This window comes from Barbus barbus, assembly GCF_936440315.1.
Source record: "Barbus barbus genome assembly, chromosome: 29".
NCBI lineage: Eukaryota > Metazoa > Chordata > Actinopteri > Cypriniformes > Cyprinidae > Barbus > Barbus barbus.
The window spans coordinates 23,992,062-24,015,698 of record NC_136757.1 but is presented as its reverse complement, the minus strand read 5'-3'; the positions used below and the strand labels follow the sequence as shown (position 1 = coordinate 24,015,698).

At 37.0% G+C, this 23,637-nt stretch overlaps 1 protein-coding gene across 4 annotated transcripts in view; it reads right to left on the bottom strand.

The window, feature by feature from the left end:
* LOC306849730 (disabled homolog 2-interacting protein-like) overlaps positions 1-23,637 on the bottom strand; it is a 102,606-nt gene that overhangs the window by 32,071 nt on the left and 46,898 nt on the right. For 3 of the 4 annotated variants that reach the window (XM_079384994.1, XM_079384993.1, XM_079384996.1), the window contains one exon: positions 2,070-2,226. In XM_079384994.1, the coding sequence (XP_079241120.1) occupies positions 2,070-2,226 (157 nt within the window). The remainder of the gene's footprint in view (positions 1-2,069; positions 2,227-23,637) is intronic. The other variant, XM_079384995.1, reaches the window with a different exon arrangement.

Sequence of the window (23,637 nt, the reverse complement as noted above, 5' to 3'; positions counted from 1 at the left end):
AGCTAGAAAGGTCTGAAATGCAGATCGGGAGATGGTGGACGTGAGCAGAGAGATCCACTGAACGCTACAGCACTCAATCAATGAAGCGTTTCCCAGGAGTGGAGAGCAATTACATTTGGAGGAAGAATAAAACTCTCAAATAGCCCTATCAGACAGAATGCACTTAGATTTAACATTTTCAGGATCACATGCAATATCAGAGAGCTGAGATACATGCATAGGCCTTTTACAAATGTATCCTGAAAAGACCATCTGCTCACAGTCACACAATCCAGGTGACAACAAAAGTACAGGACCGCGTTTGAATACAGAGGGGTGAATTCACGGAACAGTTGCGAGACTTTTGCATGCTGTGTTTCAGAACCAAAACAGCTCTAATTTGAAAACCGATCCAGTTTAACAAGGCGTTACCTGCCCTGATGTAGCGCTGCTTCTCCTTTGTATTTAAATTATACTTGAAATAAACATTTAAAACAAGAAATTAGAAAAATTAAGAAGTAAATATGAAATAAAAATAATTGCCATTAAATTAGAATGTAAACTATATTTTAAATAATTAATTGTGAAATATCATAAAAATAAAATAAATTTAAATGATACATTTAAATAAATTCTATTTAAACTGAAATAAATATTCAAAATAAAGTAACAAATACTAAACAAAAATAAATAATTTTAAAATATTTAAATTGAAATAATATATAAATAAGCAGATTGCGAAATGTTATCAAATAAAAAAAGACTAAGAATGAACAAAATTAAGAAATAGCTACATTATATTTAAAACAAGCAATTGTAAACATTTACAATGTAATGGCAAAACATTATTTTTAAGCTCAAAAATGTAATTTTATGTAAATTAGGCTTATTTTAAAAACTCAGTTCATCCTTCCACCTCAGAAATTTTATGTACCCTACAAAATGCAATTCAATTTCCATATAATTCTGAATGTTATAATTCTAGTTTACATGATAAATGATGGAATAAATAGAGCAAACAGAGCATAATCCATAATGGACCTCTGGCTGACCCCTGCAGAACTCCTACTAACTGTGAGTGTGTCATTCTTTCCAGCTGGCGTCTGCTGCAGTGTAACAGTCATCGACTCCATGTGAATTGGCCTCTCAGAACTCACCTCACAGAGCACAGACAGAATGAGAGGAGATGTTCAGACAGATGGGACAGGCTCTTTTGCACCCTTTGGGCAGGAGATGCAAAGAGACAGGAAGGCCCTTCTGGTTTTAAGATATGCATGCAGATGCCTGATTTAAGTATCATTCTGTGATTAATTCAAAAACCCTTTTCAAAAACAATTGTTTTTGTGCAAACAAAAACACTGCTCTAAATAAATTATATTATATTATTACGTAACAAAATATATTATTGTATTTTTTATTTACAAAAACATTCCTCTGTAAGTAATTTTAATGTGCAATAGTTAGCTAATTGTAATCTAAAACAGCAGCACGACTGTAGATTAACGACTTCAAATTACGCTTAGCTTGCTGCTTGGCAAGCTGAAGTTTCAAAGCAGCTTCCCAGCACTACTTTTAATCGTATTTTTGTGCTTTTTGGAGTTCCACAGAAGAAAGAGGTTTACAAGTACAGTACATTAGAGTGAGTAACTTCACAAAATTTAAAGACGTGCGTGTGTGTGTGTGTGTGTGTGTGTGTGTATATATATATATATTTTTTATTTTTTTCTTCCTTTTTAAGTTGAATAACTATTCTATAAGGAAACCTGCATGTCAATGCCTGATCACAGTTTACTTTGTCTGCACCCTCTGACCTTGTAATTATATAAGCATCTGTTTTAAGTGAGCCTTCTTTGCAGCACACGTGAAAATCATCCAGTAACATGACCCGTGGCCCCTCAATGACTTAACTGCGGAACGGCTAGATAGCGCTGCTATTTTCTGCAAACTATTTGATCTTGGCTAATGGCCTTGATGAAGTTTTAATGGGCCTTTGCTGCGTGCTATTTTGAGACTTGTCAGACATTAAAAGTCCTTTTGGCAATTAATTCAGAGCTGTGACTTCAACAGGGCACTGAGGTCAACCGACTCACCTCAAAGCAGAAATCCTGTCCCAGGATGCTGCTGTGCACAGGCTTGATGAGCACTTCCTCCTCCATACTGAGATCTAGAGCTTCTACTGCACTGCTGGGGCTGAGCAACGACTCGTGAGACCGCGATTCCTTCAGCCTCGGCATCAGATGGGATCTACTGGAGCGAAACAGGAAGAGAGGAACACATGCATCAGAGTCAAACAGGCATTTGTAGTTTATTAGAAGTGAGATGCGATCGGAATATGCTGGCGTGCTGCTGTGAGCACAGCACGAGCTGCTGACTTCTCACCACCTGACTAGTCAGCGGTTCCGCTGCAGTGCATACAAAAGCCGAAGCTTCCAGGCACCGTCATGATATATCTGACGAAGATCAGAGGGGCAGCGGCCTGGGAAATGAGGGAAGTTGTAATGAGGCATCAAAAAGCAGCTTTGCCTAATTGGAAGTGAGGTGTGTCTTACATAGGAAGTGGAAAACAAAGTTTGCCCTCCAGGTGGTTGACCTTCACTCGGATGGGACTGTTTGAATGAGACTGCCGAGGGCATGTTGAGATGACTAGTACTGTCACAAAAATGAAAAGGAAGTAACACTCATATACACACACACACACAAAGTAAAAGGTGAGAAAGAAGTGTTAACAGGAAGTGTGACTTGTCTTCTCCATGCTCCTTTAGGAAAGAAAATGTTGCTAATTTCTTAATTGCTCCTCCTAGACAATGATGAGATTAAATGGAGCAAATGAAGTAAGCTGTTAAGAGTTTCCTGGGAAAAATCATCTCAAATATGAGAAAAATAAGAAAAGTATCTCTTCTCTGAAGTTTTCGATATCTCAACCATATCTAAAACTGTGCTCTAAATTGCTAAGATAACAAAATGTGAAATCTAATGTTCATTTCAACAGGAACTTCAATATACCACTTTAAAATCTTTTTAAAAAATAACACTTTCAACGTTAATTTTGTAGCTTACAATATTTTGTAGCTACAAATGTCTCATTATAGTCTATATTTATTTCTCCTACGAAATCTTATTATACATCTGAGACAAAGCTATGAAACATAACTCAGGTCTGAAATTTTTTTTATAATAAAATACAAAAAAAATAGAAAAATAAATTACTAAAAACTAAAATTAGTTGGATTTGAAATGGATATTCATTCTGAGATTTACGACTGCACTAACAATGCTATTAAATTATTCAAATGAGCGATAAATGATGGCCAATATAATATAAATATAAGGATAATGAGCAGGACATTTTTTTATTAAATATGAATATTCATTGATACGATGCAAATAAATAAACAATACAGACTCATAACTGATATATCAATATATTGTATTGCGACACCCTCATGCTGTACATCACTGAAGTTATAGCATCCACAAATCTCATCCTGCCAGTCCTGCAAATTACTATACAGTACAACCCAGAAAGGAGAAAAAAATGTGCACCCAAATTGATTTTCGTATAAGTATTAGATATTGAGTTGAGGTAACAGATGATGGAATTACACAGGCACACTGCGCCTAACAGAAATTAAAGCTGGCAGATCAAATTACGAGTTATGAAATTGTATAACATAAAAACTCCCTTGGAAAGTCTCAAGAAAGTTACAGGCCCATTTCGCTATCCTGGTCCATGACAGTCAGAATGGGATGTAAAAGAACACAAGAAATACAGATATTTTTCTGAAATTACCCTAGTTCCATAAGAATGCACAGGGCATCAGTCAAGGGCTATAAAAAACTCTTCTCGGTCAAATCTCACAGGACGATGACCATATTACCCTCCCGAGGTCCTGCATACCACAGTTCATCTGTTCATTTTTCCTGACATGTAATAGATAAAATCAAGCCAGTGCTTCTCAGGTCCTGAGTGCATTTAAACTATTGACGAATGACACACTGTAGACTGCAGGCTGATAATAAAACTCATGTAACGTCCCTCTAGTGACTCTGCCAGTGGTGTCAGCGAATCCACAAAAGACCTGAGGCGAACATATGTTTGCTCCAAACATTGACCAAAATGACAAGGAAGCTTTATGCATTTAGAGAATGACCGATAAGGGCAACAGGAATGGAAAAAGACGTGCATTATAACAGAAAATTATAAAAACGGTTTATAATATTTTAATACTAAATTCTATGAATTACATAATGTTAGTTACATATATCTATATTTCTATAATTATATATACAAGTATTAATGTATTTTTTTAATATATACATATATAGAGAGGCATACACACTCAAATATATGCATAAAAATCATCAAATGTGCAATTTGTAAACAATTGCTTGGCCTCTCGGGATTGCTAAATGCTGCAAACCTCAAACTTGCATCATCTACATGAGCAGCACACTTCAATGTAGGGGTGGGTGATATGGCAAAAATATCATATCACTTTTTTTTTCAGAAAAATCACAATTCATGATTTTATCATTATTCTTTGTCATGTTGGTTTTACTATTTTGAAAGATGTCTGAGCAGTACAGGCAAACTACTTTCTCTATTTTAAAAACAGAGTGAGTGAGTGAATAAATGAATGAATAAATGAATGCAGGTAACCAAACAGTTGCTGGTCCCCAGTTTTTGTTTCTATTAAAGTCAAGTGAGTGAGTCAGTGAGTGAAGTGACATACGGCCAAGTATGGTGACCCATACTTGGAATTCGTGCTCTGCATTTAATCCATCCAAAGTGCACACACACAGCAGTGAACACACATACCGTGAACACACACCCGGAGCAGTGGGCAGCCATTAATGCCGCGGCGCCCGGGGAGCAGTTAGGGGTTCGGTGCCTTGCTCAAGGGCACCTCAGTCGTGGTATTGAGGGTGGAGAGAGCGCTGGACATTCACTCCCCCCACCTACAATTCCTGCTGGCCCGAGACTCGAACTCGCAAGTCTGACTCTCTAACCATTAGGCCACGACTTCACTTGTTGTTGTCACTTTAAGACTTGCACACATCTAATAAACAGATATGTATCCGTTTATCTCTCAACTGTTTACTTTCACTTTAGACATAACCAACTGTGTTTATATGCAAACTTTGTGTGTTTTTGCCAGTATTAGTGCAATCTGACAAAAAAGATAGCGTAGTCCAGTAATCAGGCGCTGTTTGACAGGCTTTTTAGTGTGTGCGCTCAGAGAAAGCGCATATCACAACAGCACACGAATGAAATACTTCACTGACAAGCACATGCAAATAATGCACTTTTGTGATTGCAAAGCACAGTTTCCCGTGAGTGTAACTCTACCGCTGAGTTATCATTTCATTTGAGTGTATGACATGTTGTTCTTGTGATATTTGTTCAAAAGCAGATCGTGGATACATCTTCCAGGATCAAAAATCGTGATATTGCACACCCCTACATCAATGCAAGCACTTTGTTATGTTAACCGCTAATCCACATCTCTGAACAAGAAGGCAGACTTGTTATCCAAATATTCTTTCTGAAAAAGTAAGCACTGAAAATAATCTATTAGTAGACAAAATACGGCATTCGTAGCATTAAATAATGCAAAGGTCAAGCAGGCATCTGCATGGGCACAAACCTGTTCTATTTGTGCATGCATGGGCTCCTCTGATCAGAGAAGGCTGGTGATGACTCATGGGAAATGTGAGCTCATGGAGCTGAAATTTACGCAGGTCGAGTTTGCAAAAAGAAACTTCTAAATATGTTTTCTTATCAGTTTAAAATGCAAAAGAGAAGTGTATAATGTCAAAATCTCTTTGCATCTTGTTTTTTGTACTTATTTTAAGAAAACAATGACATTTGCATACAGTACATACAAATTTAAACATGGAAATTCTGAAAAAACTAATATAAAAATAAAACAAAGGAACATGATGTAAAACAAGTATATAATGCTAAACAGAACCTCAGTTTTGGACCCCGTTGAAAGTGGAACTGTTTTTGGTAATGCTGTACATAATGCATTTTTTATATTAAAATGTTTTATCAATCTTTCGTTTCACATCAGGATCAAAAACTACAATAACTGCTTAGGTATTCAGACATCAAAGCTCCGTTCTGAGAGGCTATTACAAAAAAAGGAAAACATTTTGGCATGGTATGAACTGAAACAACAAACTCAATTGCAGGTTACCAAAAAACAGTAAAACATCCAGCTAATCTGTTAATCCCGTCAAACCCAGTGTCAATAACAAGACTTTTCACTAGAACCGCAGCCATCAAGATGAGAAAAACAGGAAGAAGCAACATTTCCTAAACTTACTTTTTACTATTCTGATTCAGCATGGTCCCAGTGCAAAACAAAACAAGTCCAGAGGCTGCAAGAGAAGTGAGCCAGTGTAGTGATTATCCTTGATTTTCCTGCAAGATATCAGATGCAAGGGTTGGAAACCGTGTTCACTGTACAGCGCTCTGCCTAAAACATTTAGAGCGAGGGAGTGCCTCAGTCTCCAAGCACCCTAGGGAACAATCTGTTGCATCTTGAACACACCCAAATCCATTTTCAAGGATTTCTATTTAAAAATATACTGCTCTTGCAGTTCTTGTTGGGTTTACATGGAATGTTATGCTTTAAAAAGAGGATTCTACTAAAGAAGAATATTTTTTAAGGAATTGCATAATTAAAGGTTATAAAACCGTAAGCAGCAGCAGTTAAAAGTCTATGTATCACTGCACTACAAAGCTTTAAAAAATAATGGTAACACTAAATAGGCAATTATTAAAAAAGCACTTCTAAATTACGGTAAGCAAAACGGTTTCTCTTTAAGTACGTCTTCATGAGCCAATAATAAGCGAGGAAGAATAGACAGCAGCAGATTGTGGACTCCGCAGACCTCGCATGCTGTAATTAAATTCATGTTGTGGAGTGCAGCCTGCCGTCTGGTCTAAGTTTGTGTCCTATATCTGTGGTTTACTGTGTACGGTGTACTCCGCCTCCAATGGTTCCCACACTACCCGACAGGAAGCAGTCCTCCCTCGAGATCTCTGCTCCAAATAGGAAATGACTGCCAAGGAAACCAGCAATACAAGCAAGATTTTTTAAAGAGAATGACAATGGCTCAGTGAACCTGGCATACGGTGCTGTTTAATGGAAATTCAGACTTGGTCTGTAGTGCAACTGGAAAATACATACAATACAACTACAGCAATGTTTTACAAGGGTGTAAAGTACTTGAGTAACTGTTCTGCATTTTTGAAAGAAATTAATCCTTTTTATTGATGCATCCTCTAGCAAGAACAGTAACGTTATATATATATATACACATACAATTTTAATTATTATTATTATTTAGTCATTTTGCAGACGCTTTTATGCAACGCGACTTACAAACGAGGACAAGAGAAGCAATCAATTGCAGTATTAAAACAACTAAAAACAGATAAAAAATTAAAAGATAAAACTTTATAAATACTACCTATACGCATTTTAAAAATAAAGAAATTTAATACAAATTACAAATGCATACAATAAAATTTCAAAACTTAACATTTAAATAAAAAAAAAAATCAATAAATAAATAAAACTAAAAACAATTCAAAATATTAAAGAACAAAAAGGTAAAAGAGTATAATAATTATTCTAACATAAAACTAAGCCAAACACCAAAAAAATAACAACTACAGTGGTGTGAAAAAGTGTTGGCCCCCTTCCAGATTTTTTTTTGCATGTTTGTCACACTTTAATGTTTCAGATCATCAAACAAATTTAAATATTAATCAAAGATAACACAAGTAAACACAAGATGCAGTTTTTGAATGAAGTTTTTTTTTATTATGAAGGGAAAACAAAATCCAAACCCACATGACCTGTGTGAAAAAGTGCTTGCCCCCTAAACCTAATAACTTGTTGGGCCACCCTTAGCAGCAACAACTGCAATCAAGCATTTGCGATAACTTGCAATGAGTCTGTTACAGCGCTGTGGAGGAATTTTGGCCCACTCATCTTGGCAGAATTGTTGTAATTCAGCCACATTGGAGGGTTTTCGAGCATGAACCGCCTTTTTAAGGTCATGCCACAGCATCTCAATAGGATTCAGGTCAGGACTTTGACTAGGCCACTCCAAAGTCTTCATTTTGTTTTTCTTCAGCCATTCAGAGGTGGATTTGCTGGTGTGTTTTGGATCATTGTCCTGCTGCAGAACCCAAGTTCGCTTCAGCTTGAGGTCACAAACAGGTGGCCGGACATTGTCCTTCAGGATTTTTGGTAGACAGCTGAACTCATGGTTCCATTTAATCACAGCAAGTCTTCCAGGTCCTGAAGCAGCAAAACAGCCCCAGACCATCACACTACCACCACCATATTTTACTGTTGGTATGATGTTCTTTTTCTGAAATGCTGTGTTACTTTTATTTTAAATGTAATGGGACACACACCTTCCAAAAAGTTCAACTTTTGTCTCGTTGGGGATCATCGAGATGTTTTCTGGCAAAACTGAGATGAGCCTTTATGTTCTTTTTGCTCAGCAGCGGTTTTCGTCTTGGAACTCTGCCATGCAGGCCATTTTTGCCCAGTCTCTTTCTTATGGTGGAGTCATGAACACTGACCTTAACTGAGGCAAGTGAGGCCTGCAGTTCTTTAGATGTTGTTGTGGGGTCTTTTGTGACCTCTTGGATGAGTCGTCGCTGCGCTCTTGGGGTAATTTTGGTCAGCCGGCCACTCCTGGGAAGGTTCACCACTGTTCCATGTTTTCGCCATTTGTGGATAATGGCTCTCACTGTGGTTCACTGGAGTCCCAAAGCTTTAGAAATGGCTTTATCATGTGAATGTGAGTGTAGATATATGGGTGCCCATATATGAGTGTACTCGGATGTATAATGTGTGATATGCATCTGATGGAAGTTTAATATTATTTGAGGAAAGTAAATAAATAATAATAAAAAAAAAAGAAATGGCTTTATAACCTTTTCCAGACTGATAGATCTCATTGACTTTCTTTCTCATTTGTTCCTGGATTTCTTTGGATCTCAACATGATGTGTAGCTTTTGAGGATCTTTTGGTCTACTGTCAGGCAGGTCCTATTTAAGTGATTTCTTGATTGCGAACAGGTGTGGCAGTAATCAGGCCTGGGTGTGGCTAGAGAAACTGGGGGGGAAAGCACTTTTTCACACAGGGCCATGTGGGTTTGGATTTTGTTTTCCCTTCATAAAAAAAACCCTTCATTTAAAAACTGCATGCTGTGTTTACTTGTGTTATCCTTGATTAATATTTAAATTTGTTTGATGATCTGAAACATTAAAGTTTGACAAACATGCAAAAAAATAAAAAATCAGGAAGGGGGCCAACACTTTTTCACACCACTGTATATATATATATATATATATATATATATATATATATATATATATATATATATATATATATATATATGTATATGCACAACCACACACACACATACATACATAAATATATATACATATCTATAAATTCTATATATATATATATATATATATATATATATATATATATATATATATATATATATATATATATATATATATAATTTCATTTCCATTTAGTTTGTTGAAGTATTAAAATAACTCAAATTAAATCAAACTAAAACTAAGACCTATATAGACATAATAAATTCAGACATTATTTAACTAAAATTAAAATAGATAAATACAAATGACAACAGTATAGTTCATCAGTAATCCTAAGAAATAACACTACCAAACACACATGCTAAAAACTACAACTTACTTACACATAGTAAGAAACGGTTATAAAAAACTGAAACAGAAGTGAATCAAGTAGAAAAGAGGAGAAATGCCGCGGTAAACTAAGCTTTTTTATACCCATCTAACAAAATACTAATTGAATTTAGCTTGACACACTTTCCTTATTTTTCCACAACAAATGGCCAAGCAAGCGCAGACACTGGCAAGATACGCGAGACAGAACGAGACCAAACGCGATATCAGCATATTATATATATATATATATATATATATATATATATATATATATATATATATATAATTTTTTTTTTTTATACTTTTGCAAGTATTGGTAGTGTGCAGGATTTTCTTTTGTTTATTTACTAAATGAGTGTCAACCATTTAAATTGATTTCCTCTAATTAATAAAAACATACTTGACTATTTATTATTTACTGTACATGTCTCATACAATTAAGATTTATATGTTATGTGTCCAGCAGCATGTAGAATGAGAACACATTATAGTGTGAATTAATTGATTTTGTTTGCCAATGAGCATTTACTCACGACAATAACAAAGCAAAGTACTCATCATTTATAATAAATACTACAAAAATTCATAACATATTCAGTCTTCACTATTAAGCTCTTTCTTGTGCTAAATAACACAGTCTTGTAAATACACACCTAAAGATGCACTAAATCAAATATATAACGTATACAACACTCTCAAAAACAAAGGTTCTTTAATGGCATCTATGGTTCCATAAAGAACCTTTAACATCCATAGAACCATTAGATTCCCCAAAAGGTTCTTAATAGTAGAAAAAGGTTCTTTAGATTTTAAAAAGTTCTTTACACTAAGAAAAAATAAGGTATTTAAGAATTGTTCACTGAAAGGTTCTTTGGAAAACCAAAACTGTGTAAACCATTATTTTTAAGAATGAATTATAAATTGCAAAAATCTTCATTCTCTTATAGCATCTCCTCAAACATTGATCATCAGATCCGCCCATTCCACATAGAGAACGTTGAGATGTCAAACAGCACATGTCGCCACCCAGTAACAGGGTGGAATAATGGATCTCATAATATCAATTCACAACCTGACATTGCCATTAAATGAAAAAACGTTACCAAAAGCAGTCATGAAGACCTCTAGCCTCCACCTGACACGGCGTGTATTCCTCACCCAGCGTGCATTTTTGTACATCTGCTCCCACACAAAGGACAGAACGGGGAAGCTGCGCGGAGTTAAAAGCCCTGATCCGTTCATAGGGACTGAACACCTCAGTTCCCAGACACAATCCCTGCTGACCGCACCAGTGCTCTGTTTACCATCGATTAATGCCCTGATAATGCCCACAAAGGCTGGGAGAGCACTGTGACTCGTTCCTCATCTCTCTCTCTCGCCCGCTTTCATTCTTTCAGCAAGGACGCTCCGTAATGAGATGCCATTCAAGCACAATGCAGCGCTCCCGTAATGCACTCCATCCGCTAAGATCTGGATCTACAGTGTGCCTGTCAAAACCACAGGGACGAAATACTCACCAGGCATGCTGTCACGATCCCCGGTCCCCTGGCGATGAAGACGAGGATGAGGATGGCTGCTTACAGCCACTGGAAACAGCGGACACAAGCAGCCCCACTCGCAGCAGCTCACACACACACTCACACACACAATATCGCACGGCCCCGCCTCTCTCGCTCCTCTCTCATCTCGCTCCGGCTTCCTTGTTTTAACTGTCACACTCTCATAGAGGAGCTGCTGTAAACCCCCCACTCATATTTAAAGTGGGCCACAGACCGTGGGCTGCACCGATCCTTCTCTCTCTCTCGTTGTGTTGGCTGGACTGCTGCTGTGTGCAACGGAAGCAGGCTGAACAGTGTGAGCTGGCCCTGCCCCCTTCCCTCTGTGAGCATGTGTGTGTGTGGCCTTTGTCCTGTGGCTTTTGTAATATACTGGCCTCTTCCCTGCACTGGGAAAATCTACATCCAAAAGTAAAGACAAGATCTCCCAGCATGCATGTTTGCTGGAGGTAAATGGATGTTTGGACGCGTGGGTGGGTGCATGTATGCTCAGTAAACCTTGACCTAAGTAGTGCATACTTAAAAACAATTACAACATGCTTGGTTATTACACTTTTTCTCATACTCCGGGCTAGGGCACAGGTTTTTTGGTCTGTAAGCCATTTGTTAGATTTTAAAACTGTGGTGACCCCACACCCACATATAACATCTAGAAAAAAAGAATTGGATATCATAGACAAATTATGCGCTTTTTATTATTTATCATTTTATTATATAATATTATTATATTTACATATTTCACGATTTAGTCAGTTTCATTATTACCAACTCATGCTCATGCACCATGAACTCTGTGTTTTAAGATGTGCCATATTACAAATGACTTTGGAGGCAAGACACCCCAAATGAATAAGGTGAAAAAAAAACAAAAAAAAAACAATTTTATCTCATCATTCTTCCTATTGATTAATTACATTAGGAATTGCAAACCTTTTTTGTATTCCTGAAATGATGTGATTAAATATGCATGAGGCATTATCTAATTAAATATGCATTCATTTGCAAATGTTTCCAGAACATAAATCTGAATAAAAGATTACTGATATGAGTCAAAGTTTTTAAAGAGAGGATTTTGGTTGTTTTTTTTTTTGTGACATGTATTGTAGATTAAATCTACAGACAAATAGATAAAGTGCAATAAACACTCAAATGTTTATTTTAGATGTTTTTTTTTTCTTTCCACTAGTCTTTCCACTTTAAGCAAAGGCAATAAGCTCAATCTCAAAACTGACCAGAAAGTGAAAAAAAAACAAAAAAAACAATGCCTGTAGTGGCAGAGAGAGAGAGAGAGAAAAAAGTTCTGTTATGACAACTTTCTGAGAGTTTAGCATGGTAATATAGGCTACAGGGCAATGTTGAAGTGTTAAGCCTTGGCAAAATAGATCTGCTATGCTGCGGCTGAGCAAGTACCGAGACTTGTTACTGCCAACACATCCACAGATATGCTGCTTTGAGCATGTAAGGAATACTGCTGCTGCACATACAGTGGGGAAAAAAAATATTTGATCCCCTACTGATTTTGTACGTTTGCCCACTGACAAAGAAATGATCAGTCTATAATTTTAATGGTAGGTTTATTTTAATAGTGAGAGACAGAATAACAACAAAAAATCCAGAAAAACGCATTTCAAAAAAGTTATAAGTTGATTTGCATTTTAATGTGTCAAATAAGTATTTGATCCCCTATCAATCAGCAAGGCTCCCAGGTGTCTTTTATACAGGTAAGGATCTGAGATTAGGAGCACTCTCTTAAAGGGAGTGCTCCTAATCTCAGTTTGTTAACTGTATGAAATGAAATGAAAAATTAAATACACTTTATTGTCCCCAAAGGGGAAATGTGTGTTGGATTCAAGGTGTTTACATTGACAAGACCATTGGATCCATAAATAACAATATACACACAATATATACATGAATTCCTATACTAACCCTAAAAAAACAATCATTCATTATTTAACATTTTAACTAACATAGGACTTTTTAAAACGATTATACCTACATATTGGAAATCTATACCGCCTTCCAGAAGGCAACAATTCATACTCTGTATGCAGTACATGGTTAATGGGTTAGCTAAAATTTTATGTGCTTCCCTAAGGACCGACTGTTCATACAGTGACTCAAGGGACAAATACTTCTTTCTCCCGATGGTCTTCATTGCTATTTTTAATAAGCGTGCAAGCTTAGCCTTTACCAGAATTGTGAGGTTACCAAACCACACCGTATTGCCATATATCATTATAACTATAACTGCCTTATAGAAGATTTTCTGCTCTACTCCAAAAATCCTAAGTCTACGCAGAAAATACAATCTTTGCTGCACACGAGAACAAATTCCATCCACATGAAACCCCCAACTGAGTTTATCATCCATATGGATACCAAGGTACTTGTAGGAACATACTTGATTAATTGATGTTTCATGTATAAAAACTGGTGTGTGATCACCTATTGATCTTGGATCAAAGATCATCTCTGTCTTTTTTGTGTTTAAAATAAGATTGTTTAAATCACACCACTCTACAAACCTTGATACCTCTGAGAAATAAACTGACAAGTCAGTATTCTCATACAGATGTATCATCATCACATGTATCATCTGAGAATTTCACTATAAGGTTAGTAGAGCAGGGCTCGCAAAATTTCAAAATCCCTGGTAGCCCTTCGGGCAGGTACTCTTCAGATTTTGGTAGCCCGAAAATGTATTTAACTAGGCCATTTTTTTTAAAAATATAGAAAATCAGACAGGAGTCTAATCGTCAATCATTAGATGATAATATTTTCAAAAAATATTTTCAATACACAAATATCAACAAATATGAAGGAAGGAATTTGATTTCACCATTTACAAGGTATCTGCAGATTTATAACCCATTTTAAGAGCTGCACAAGTGAAATGAACAGTATGAGCAGGGTTGGACAATGCCTATGTTAACACAGTATTAAGCCATAAAATGACATGATTTACAGTTCAGATACAGGTTTTCACAAAAACAAAAATCTTATACAACAGCATTTCAGCCTTAGACCATTTTTATGAAAAGGGATAAATCGAGCATATAAATTATTATATTAAATTAAAACGAATAAATATTACTGTCTAATTGTTTAGATTTTTAGAAGGCACATTAACTTCTTTCTCATTTACAACTCTGTGTTTGCTGCTTAAAAACAATGGTCGATATTTGCATTGATCTGACCATACAAGAAAGGCTTATTGGAAATGCAAATTCATTCTCTGCCACGAGGTGGCGCTTTAGGAGCAGCTTAATATAGCGGTTTCCAGTACACAATGCAGCACCGTCCACGCTCATAAACATTATCAGGCATTATACGTAAAATGAAATGAAAATCCCACCAACACGTTTCTGAGGACAGTCGGTTCCCTTCAGATACATTCACATAAAGACATCAGTGTCATGTTTTGATTTGAAACGTGCAGCGCTCATATTTATTCAATGACATCATTGCCTTTTGAAGTTTAATATCATACCAGCTGTATCGCCATTCTTGTCTTTCTGTCCCCAACTGTAAGACCTTTTGAAATTATAATTGAGACATTTCTGATACCATTTAACGTATTTATAACTTTTTATGGCCTTAAGTTTGATACAACTAAATTGAAGAGTTTTTAAGGATCTGCGGGAGCCCTGTATTTTAAGGTAGCCCGTCAGGCAGGGCATTGATACATTTTGGTAGCCCGACTGGAAAACGCAATAGCTCCGGGATATCGGGCTAGCGATTCTGCGAGCCCTGTAGAGTCACAACTTGAACACTCGCTGGTATACAATGTAAAAAGTATAGGAGAACTAACACATCCCTGTGGAACACCTGTGCTAATACCTTTCAACTCTGATAAAGTATTATTAACTCTAACCTGTTGTGTCCGGTTAGTCAAAAAATGAAAAATACCATTTTATTAAAAATGGATTCACATTCAATGTCTTCAGTTTCTGAATTAAAAGGTGAGGCTTAACAGTGTTAAAAGCAGAACTAAAATCAACAAATAACAGCCGTGCGTAAGCTTTTTAATTTTCCAGATGTTTAGTAATAAAAAGTATAGTATGAAAGTATAAAAGACAGCTGTCCACAGAAGCAATCAATCAATCAGATTCCAAACTCTCCACCATGGCCAAGACCAAAGAGCTGTCCAAGGATGTCAGGGACAAAATTGTAGACCTACACAAGGCTGAAATGGGCAACAAGACCATCGCCAAGCACCTTTGTGAGAAGGTGACAAGAGTTGGTGCAATTATTTGCAAATGGAAGGAACACAAAATAACTGTCAATCTCCCTCGGTCTGGGGCTCCATGCAAGATCTCACCTCGTGGAGTTTCAATGATCATGAGAACGATGAGGAATCAGCCCAGAACTACACGGTAGGATCTTGTTAATGATCTCAAGGAAGCTGGTACCATAGTCACCAAGAAAACAATTGGTAACACACTATACCATGACTGAAATCCTGCATCGCCCGCAAGGTCCCCCTGCTCAAGAAAGCACATGTACAGACCCGTCTGAAGCTTGCCAATTATTCAGAGGAGAACTGGGTGAAAGTGTTGTGATCAGATGAGACCAAAATCAAGCTCTTTGGCATCAACTTTGGCAAGAAACATTATGCTTTGACTGTGTTTTTCTGCTTAGGGGACAGGAAAACTGCACCGCATCAAAGGGACGATGGATGGGGCCATGTACCGTCAGGGCCAGGGCCATGAAGCTGGCCAGGGCATTGAAGCTAGCCAGGGCATTGAAAATGGGTCGTGGATGGGTATTCCAGCATGACAATGACCCAAAACACATGGCCAAGGCAACAAAGGAGTGGCTCAAGAAGAAGCACATTAAGGTCCTGGAGTAGCCTAGCCAGTCTCCTGTGGAGGGAGCTTAAGGTTCGAGTTGCCAGATGTCAGCCTCGAAACCTTAATGACTTGGAGAGGATCTGCAAAGAGGAGTGGGACAAAATCCCTCCTGAGATGTGTGCAAACCTGGTGGCCAACTACAAGTCTGACCTCTGTGATTGCCAACAAGGGTTTTTCTACCAAGTACTAAGTCCTGCGACGGGGTCAAATACTTATTTGACTCATTAAAATGCAAATCAATTTATAACTTTTTTGAAATGCGTTTTTTAGGATTTTTTTTGTTGTTGCTATTCTGTCTATCTGTTAAAATAAACCTACCATTAAAATTATAGACTGATCATTTCTTTGTCAGTGGGCAAACGTACAAAATCAGCAGGGGATCAAATAATTTTTTCCCCACATGACATATATGACCCCATATATAACATACTTGAATCACCTTGTAGAAGATCTATACAGGTGGAGCTGGGGGAGGTGAAGAGTTTCTGAAGTGCGCTCCAACTACTACAGCAAGCACTAGTCAGGTATTTGAATGTTGAGTGGCAGCTCATTGGCTGCAGATGTGAAAAGAAACCAATCAGCTGCGTCATGTGAGTAATGATGTATAGTTAGGAAAGGTCTGCACCATCTAGAGTTTCATGACATAACTTTGCATTAACCATCAAGAACACCCTAACAAGCATGTAAAAGACTCACATCAGCAACAACACAGAAATGCCCAACCACACATAACTCCCTAGCATCATGGTGGTAAGAGCAAGAGCAAGAGCAAGCAAAGCTTTTTTAAATGTTTTGTTAAAAGCATGCTACAACTTGAAATTATTCATTGAATTTGTTGTGAACGTGTCCTGGTTTTAATAACCATAAAATAATCATTTATGAGATCATTTCATCAGGCTCAGTGCTCAACCCACACACATTTTGTATTACATAAGAAAATGTAGTTTAAGCCATAATATGATGAACAACAAGAAGAGGAAGAGACCCCGGCCTGCAGCACATCACTTAAAACGATTAGTGTGATGAGCTTAGAATGGCTGAATGAATTTAGGCATTACTGATCTAGATAAATAAATGAAGATTAATCAGCAATATACATATAGTAAAGTCCAATAAAGTATATGTGTGTATATAAGCAGATGTTAATAATATAATAATTATTAGGCTTTTGGAGCCCACTGTACATTTGTAAAATACATACAGTATGGTATGTACAACTTACATAAAACACAAAGCAATAGGTAAAATCAGTACACTTAAACTGTTTACAATATCACATCTCACTCATTGTGCTTTAAATATGTACTTTCCATAACATGGCATCTGACTTTTAACATATTTCCCATGGAGATACAAAAAAATTAGGCCTATTTTATCATCATCTATTGACTCGAGTGTTGAATAGACTCTAACATCTGAATGTCTATTCAGATGTAAAGGCTTGCATCCATTAAACATGTTAATGAATGCAATGTATTATTGCAACTTCAAGGTCTGCTCTTTAGCTGAACATCTTGAGTTTAAACAGCAAAAAAATCCTTTGAGTGGTTCATCGATCTTCTCAATAAGGCATTAAAAAGCTTCCTGGCTTTTCTGGGTGGAGAAACCAAAGTGGGTTCCATGTCCTTCAGGGCTGAAACAATGAGGTCATGTCTTTGTAACACGCTGGAGACAGAAGTGTGACGTGACAGAGTCCTCGAGAGTGGGCGTAGGGCGCTGGCTATAGACACGCTCAGGAATACAATTCATCGGGTGACACAATATCCCAAAGACATGCAGGTAGCACGGGAGAGAGAGAGAGAAGTTTCCTCTCACCAGCTCGGCTCTCCTCTAAACTCAGCCTTTAACATAACGTATCAAATGTGTGCGAGTCACTCGGCAGACAAATTAATGACATAGCTCTCGCTATTCTCCACCACGCACAGCTTTCCCCTACAGCAAGCCTGTGATTCATTTTCCAGTGTCATTCTCTCCGCTTTATGCCCGTGTAGGTATGTGTGTGAGCAAGATAAGAGCAATTACTTGTCATCTTGCAGCTTCACCTAATGGTCCCGCACCTGTCTTATGGAGTTGTGGAAGTCTTTTAATATTAATTCATATTCCTCAGAAAGGATTCCTCATATATAAGCTCCCTGGGGCATTTAAGCAGAAAAAAGATTGCAACAACAGGGCCTGACTTCCCGGCTGGCCTCTTGGATTGTCTACAGACTGAGAATAATTATGAATGCAATGATGCAGATGTGGCTAGCTGCCTCTCATATCTGTCATATAGTTGCTCTGCTAGCAATCATTATAAACGGTAAAGAAACTCAGCAGATCTGCTGAATGTCTGAATGCATGTTATGTGAATAGAAATGGGTAATGACGGTTATTAAATGCACGCAGGACAATTTGAAAGAAAAGTTACAATTCTGTCATCATTTATTCACTCTCATGCCATTTCAAACCCATGATTTTCTTCCCTCCTTGAAGAACAAAAGGAGAAATATGACAAAACATGACAACGAACATGACAACAACACTATAAAAGTGGTCTGTACAAGCCATGTGCTATATTCCAAACCTGACATGTTATGTCTAAGGTTGTTGTATTTGAAAAGAAGCAGAGATTTTGGTGAATACCGACTTAAATTTAGGTCTAGCTGTCAAAAAAAAAAAAAAAAAAAAATAGAACTGAATGGCTCCAGAAGGCTTGGACAATAGTGATGTTATGTTTATGTTATTTTTATATATATTATGTTATGTTTATGTTATTTATTAGCACTTGCATATCATTGATCTTTTGTTGATTTTGGATAAAAGCTAAATTAGTCTGCTAAATAATTTTGGACCCCTTGCACTTTAAATATAGGGCTGGGTGATTTATTAATTTTGATTCTGATAAAAACTGTGATTGAAAATGAAAAGCTCCAGGTTTGATGTGCTTATGTAGGAATGCACAGTTAGGCCATTTTACTGATTTTAATATAGTATAAAACAGTAACATTTCTTATTTTGTTTAATATTTGTATTCATCATTAATAATAATAACAATAATAGTGGATTATTATTATTATTAAAGAAAATATTAAAGAAAATAACAAATATTCATATTGTAATATTTCACTGTAAAATTAAAAAATAAATTATAAAATGATATATTATTATGAGTAAAATATATTAAAATATTATATTATATAATTATAAGAAAAATCATATAAATTTATTTTACTGGACAACTGTAAAGTTACAGTACTAATATTTATGGTTTATTAGCTTTTTAAAGCTTTTGTTGACAACAGCTGGTTTAAAAGGGCTACTTATAAATGTTTGTAAAAACGGTTGCTGTAATTTGCGCATTATAAGCAACCTAAATACAGAGATTAATTTATATGTAGCAAGCAGCATTTACTGAAAAATGTGCCACTCAGAGACAGAGAAAATACCGGATCATGAAATGTTTATGTGTAAAACAAAAAACACAGTGCCGTGCTTCACTCTGAAACAAGCGGTTATATTTTGATTAATAAAAGTAGACATTATTTTGTGTTCCACAGAAGAAACAAATCATTGTAACAATGTTAATTCCTTTAATAATCTCAGGCTGTAGCAGAACGCAGGAAGTCCCTTCACTCTGTTAGCTCAGTCGGCGACCTCTAACATTCCCCTCAGCGTTGTTAACATTCTCCTCCTGTCTCTTCCGGCTCCATTAGCTACAACTACAGACCACTGAACACGCGCAGAACCATAAAACCGCCCCCCCTATTTCCCTTTTCACAATTTGTTGCCTTACAGGCTGGAATTATGACGCATCATATTGACCTAGTTTTCCAGCAACTATGCTAACAACCCACCAGGACAACATGACTGTAAAACGTGTTAATTACAGAGGTGCTGGATGACATTGCTACAGGTTTAATTCAGTCACGGTTGCCTCAGAGCCTGCTCTTGCAAAGGGTCACGCAGTATCCGTCAATTCGAAACGCCGCACTCGCCGTGACAGCTCGAACTTGACCTCAAAAGGTACACACACTGATGATGTGCATTCATTAATGTGTATGTAACGAGAGAAAAGCGCAACGGCTTATTGAATTGTACTTAATATTTATCTTTGTTACTATGGCAGCTCTAGAGGGTAAGATTAGCTTTTGTACCCAGCGACTGACTGCTTTCATAACTGGTGCAATTTCGTCTGCAATTTCCCTCTATAGACTGCAAGTTGTTGACACAAATTACCTTGTCATTAAATGATGATGATTGCTAAGATGTTTTGAGGGACAACAACACAAAATTGAACACTCTACACGGTAGAGAGCATCTCAATAAGACATTATAATAAACAAAGTGTCACGAATGAAAGCCTAACTTGCAAGGGTATAAGAAACTGTTTCAAATGCAAAAGAAAGCTGTGACAAAGGAACCAAAAACCTGTCTGAGAGTCTCAATGAGAGTGAACCACACTAAGCCGTGTGAAGAAATGCCAATTTTGTGTGTGTCTGCATGTGTGGCCATTTAAAAAACTGAAGTGGGTAGGTAGAATATAAAAAACCACTGCAGTGGCCACGCAGAACTGCTGTTTGAAAGATTACTGCGTATTATAGCAAAGGCTTATCTGATCATTTGATTTGTCATTGATCCTTGAACTCCAGTGTATCTGCCACACACAGTTACACACTTAGGCCGTTTCACACAGCTCTTGTAACTGGCGCGTGATAGACATTAAGCACAACTGCAGGTTTGTGTTGTGCTTTGTGCTTCTGTTGTGTAAACAGGTCTAAACTGAAAATAACATTAATATTGAGTATTTAAATTAGATTAAATAAAAACATTCAATAAGAGAATAGAGAATAATATATCTATAGTTTATGTGCTTAGTTTGAATTCTGTAATCTGTTAATACGGGCAGAGAAATTAACATGTGCATCTTACAAATTGTATAAACCAGCTTTAGTGTGCATTAGCTACCACTCTATAACTAGATATTTATATTCAACTGCTCATTTACTCCCTGAATTTCCCTGAACTTGATTGACAATTTCCGGCTCACATGGGTTTGTTTTAGGTTTGCCTTTATATGGTCTGCCATACCTCGTGTAATATATTCCAGGCAATTATGAAGCATGAGTGATCTGTATGGTACAGACATTTGGAAAATTCCAGAAGCTGATGAGCTGTCGGGGGCGGGATCTGCGGGACGCTGACAGGCCGTGAGTGACGGCGGTGTAATGACTGGCTTCATCTCAACCACTGTACAATGAACAGAGAAATCAGGTGACAGAAATGACAGCTGCGTTCAAGCTGTTCCTCTCTCTGCTATCCTCCTGGATTTGAGTGTGAATTAGAAAGACATCTCTTCCTAGAGTAAATCAATTTCCTCAGGTCATGGTCATTGCAAAAAGCCCCGTTTACTAGAGCTAAACAGCATTCTCTGCTGTCAAAACGACAGTGCAAAGTTTAGCCATCTTGTAAATTGCAATCCATCTATTCAGTTTTATCCTCACTTGCACCATCACTCTTTTGCAAACTCTACTTTGTATAAAGCAATGCAAGAAATAGCACAAACTCTGAAGGTTATCACATTATTCTGCAATTCCTTATTTAATTCACTACTTTTGTTGGCTCAATCCAAAAGTTAGCTTTCACTGTTTCTGTCTCACAATTTAGACAAATTGCAAGATGCAATGTGTTACTGACAAAGGAACTCCAAGATTGTATTTAAACTTTACACAGACATCCAACTCATAGCTAAATTAAAAAGCCCCAAAATCTAAAACAAAAAGTCTTAAAGTCTCACATACAGCTTGGATGTGGTTTGACACAATTAACTTGCTGAATGCATTTGATTCACTGAAAAGAACAGGCTCATAAGAGTAATTTGTTTGTGAACCGAACTACACTTAATTGCTGCAGATGTTTGATTTGATAAAAAGAATGACTCAGAAGAGTCATTTTATTCATGTTCGTTCATGAGGTCATCTATACTGTTGAAACTGCGTGCAAACACACATATGTCCTGGTCTAACGCCAGTGATGAGATAATCAACAGCATGTCAGAGATACTGTCAATACAGCTTAACTTGAATTGACTCCAGAACATTGCTTTAACAATACCTGAGCATTTCTATTTATACTGTGTTGAATTTAAATTAAGAAGTCATTCAGCTGGAAGTTGTTTTATCAAGAAGGTTATTCTGTTCTTTGGCTCAAGCATTACTTCACGTCATAACAATGAGATTCAGTGATTCCTCCAAATAAAGATCTCTGGGATAGAGAGGTCACTGCCCTTGTCCATGAAGATGTCAAACACAGCCCTGCTTACAAGAATTTCATTACTATACATCATCCACAGGCCCGATCTATAATGTACCATGTCAAGCATTCAAAATGAGAGTGAAATGAAGACAAGGAGGGAAATGTTGCCAAAGAAGAGTGTCATTGAACCGCTGGGTCAAAAAGAAAGACTTATGTAACACTGTATTGATGGTAATACGTTGTTATCAAGGCCTTTGGTGTAATAAAAAAATTCCTTTAATGTTTAGTGATATAAATTAGGCTGACAGAGATATATGTGTATATCTATTTTAAATCATTTAAAAATATTAATTTTGAGATTTGCTAAAGCTGAAAATAGGTCACCAATACTGACCAATAGAGTAAAGGGAAAAAACTGTTCCTATTCTGAACTCTTCCTTTACCATTGAAACCCACTGATCTCCTATTAAAATAATAAACTGTTATATGAAAGGCAGAACTGGATTCAATAGCACTAAATGTTATAGATTTCAAAGAGTTAAGAGAAAGAAAATGGAAGCTTAATTGTGGACGTGATCATAAAAAATCTTGAGAAAGAGACGCAGCTGGTAAGATTACCATGAACAAAACATGCACAGTCCTTAGAAACTGCAGAATATGTAACAGGTTTTATGACCTCATCAAAGCTACATGAAGCGCTAAGCATCAATATCCATAGGATTATCATGGTAAATAAGCCGCAAAGCTTGCTCAGTTTGCCATTAAATGCAGACCTTGAGAGATAAAATTGTTGTTTCATGAAAAGAAATAAAAAACATATCCATCAATAACCAGTGAAAGACCTTGGCCAATCATAGAAATGCTCTGAATGTACATGACAGTCATATTCATAGCTGATATTTGAGGTTGCCAGAGGGTCAAAAGCAGAAATATGGTGCAGGTTTCAGTGGGGTAGAGACTGCAGGAACTAATAAAAATAAAAAATAGGTGGGGGGATAGAAAGCCTGTCAGATAGATGGAGTACCGTGGGGGAAGACAGGGTGAGATGGAGACAAAACCAGAGGGATAGACGGACTGAAGGAAGCGAGGACGTGCCGCTCTGCCTTGGGTGTCTCTTTGTGAGGAATGCAGGTTTGAATTTAATGAGGCTAATCCATTATGGGCAGACCGCCACAGCCCTCACATCACACATGTCTTCAAACCAAACCCAACCACCATCCCGTACCCGCTCGCTGCACCCCTCCCCCATCT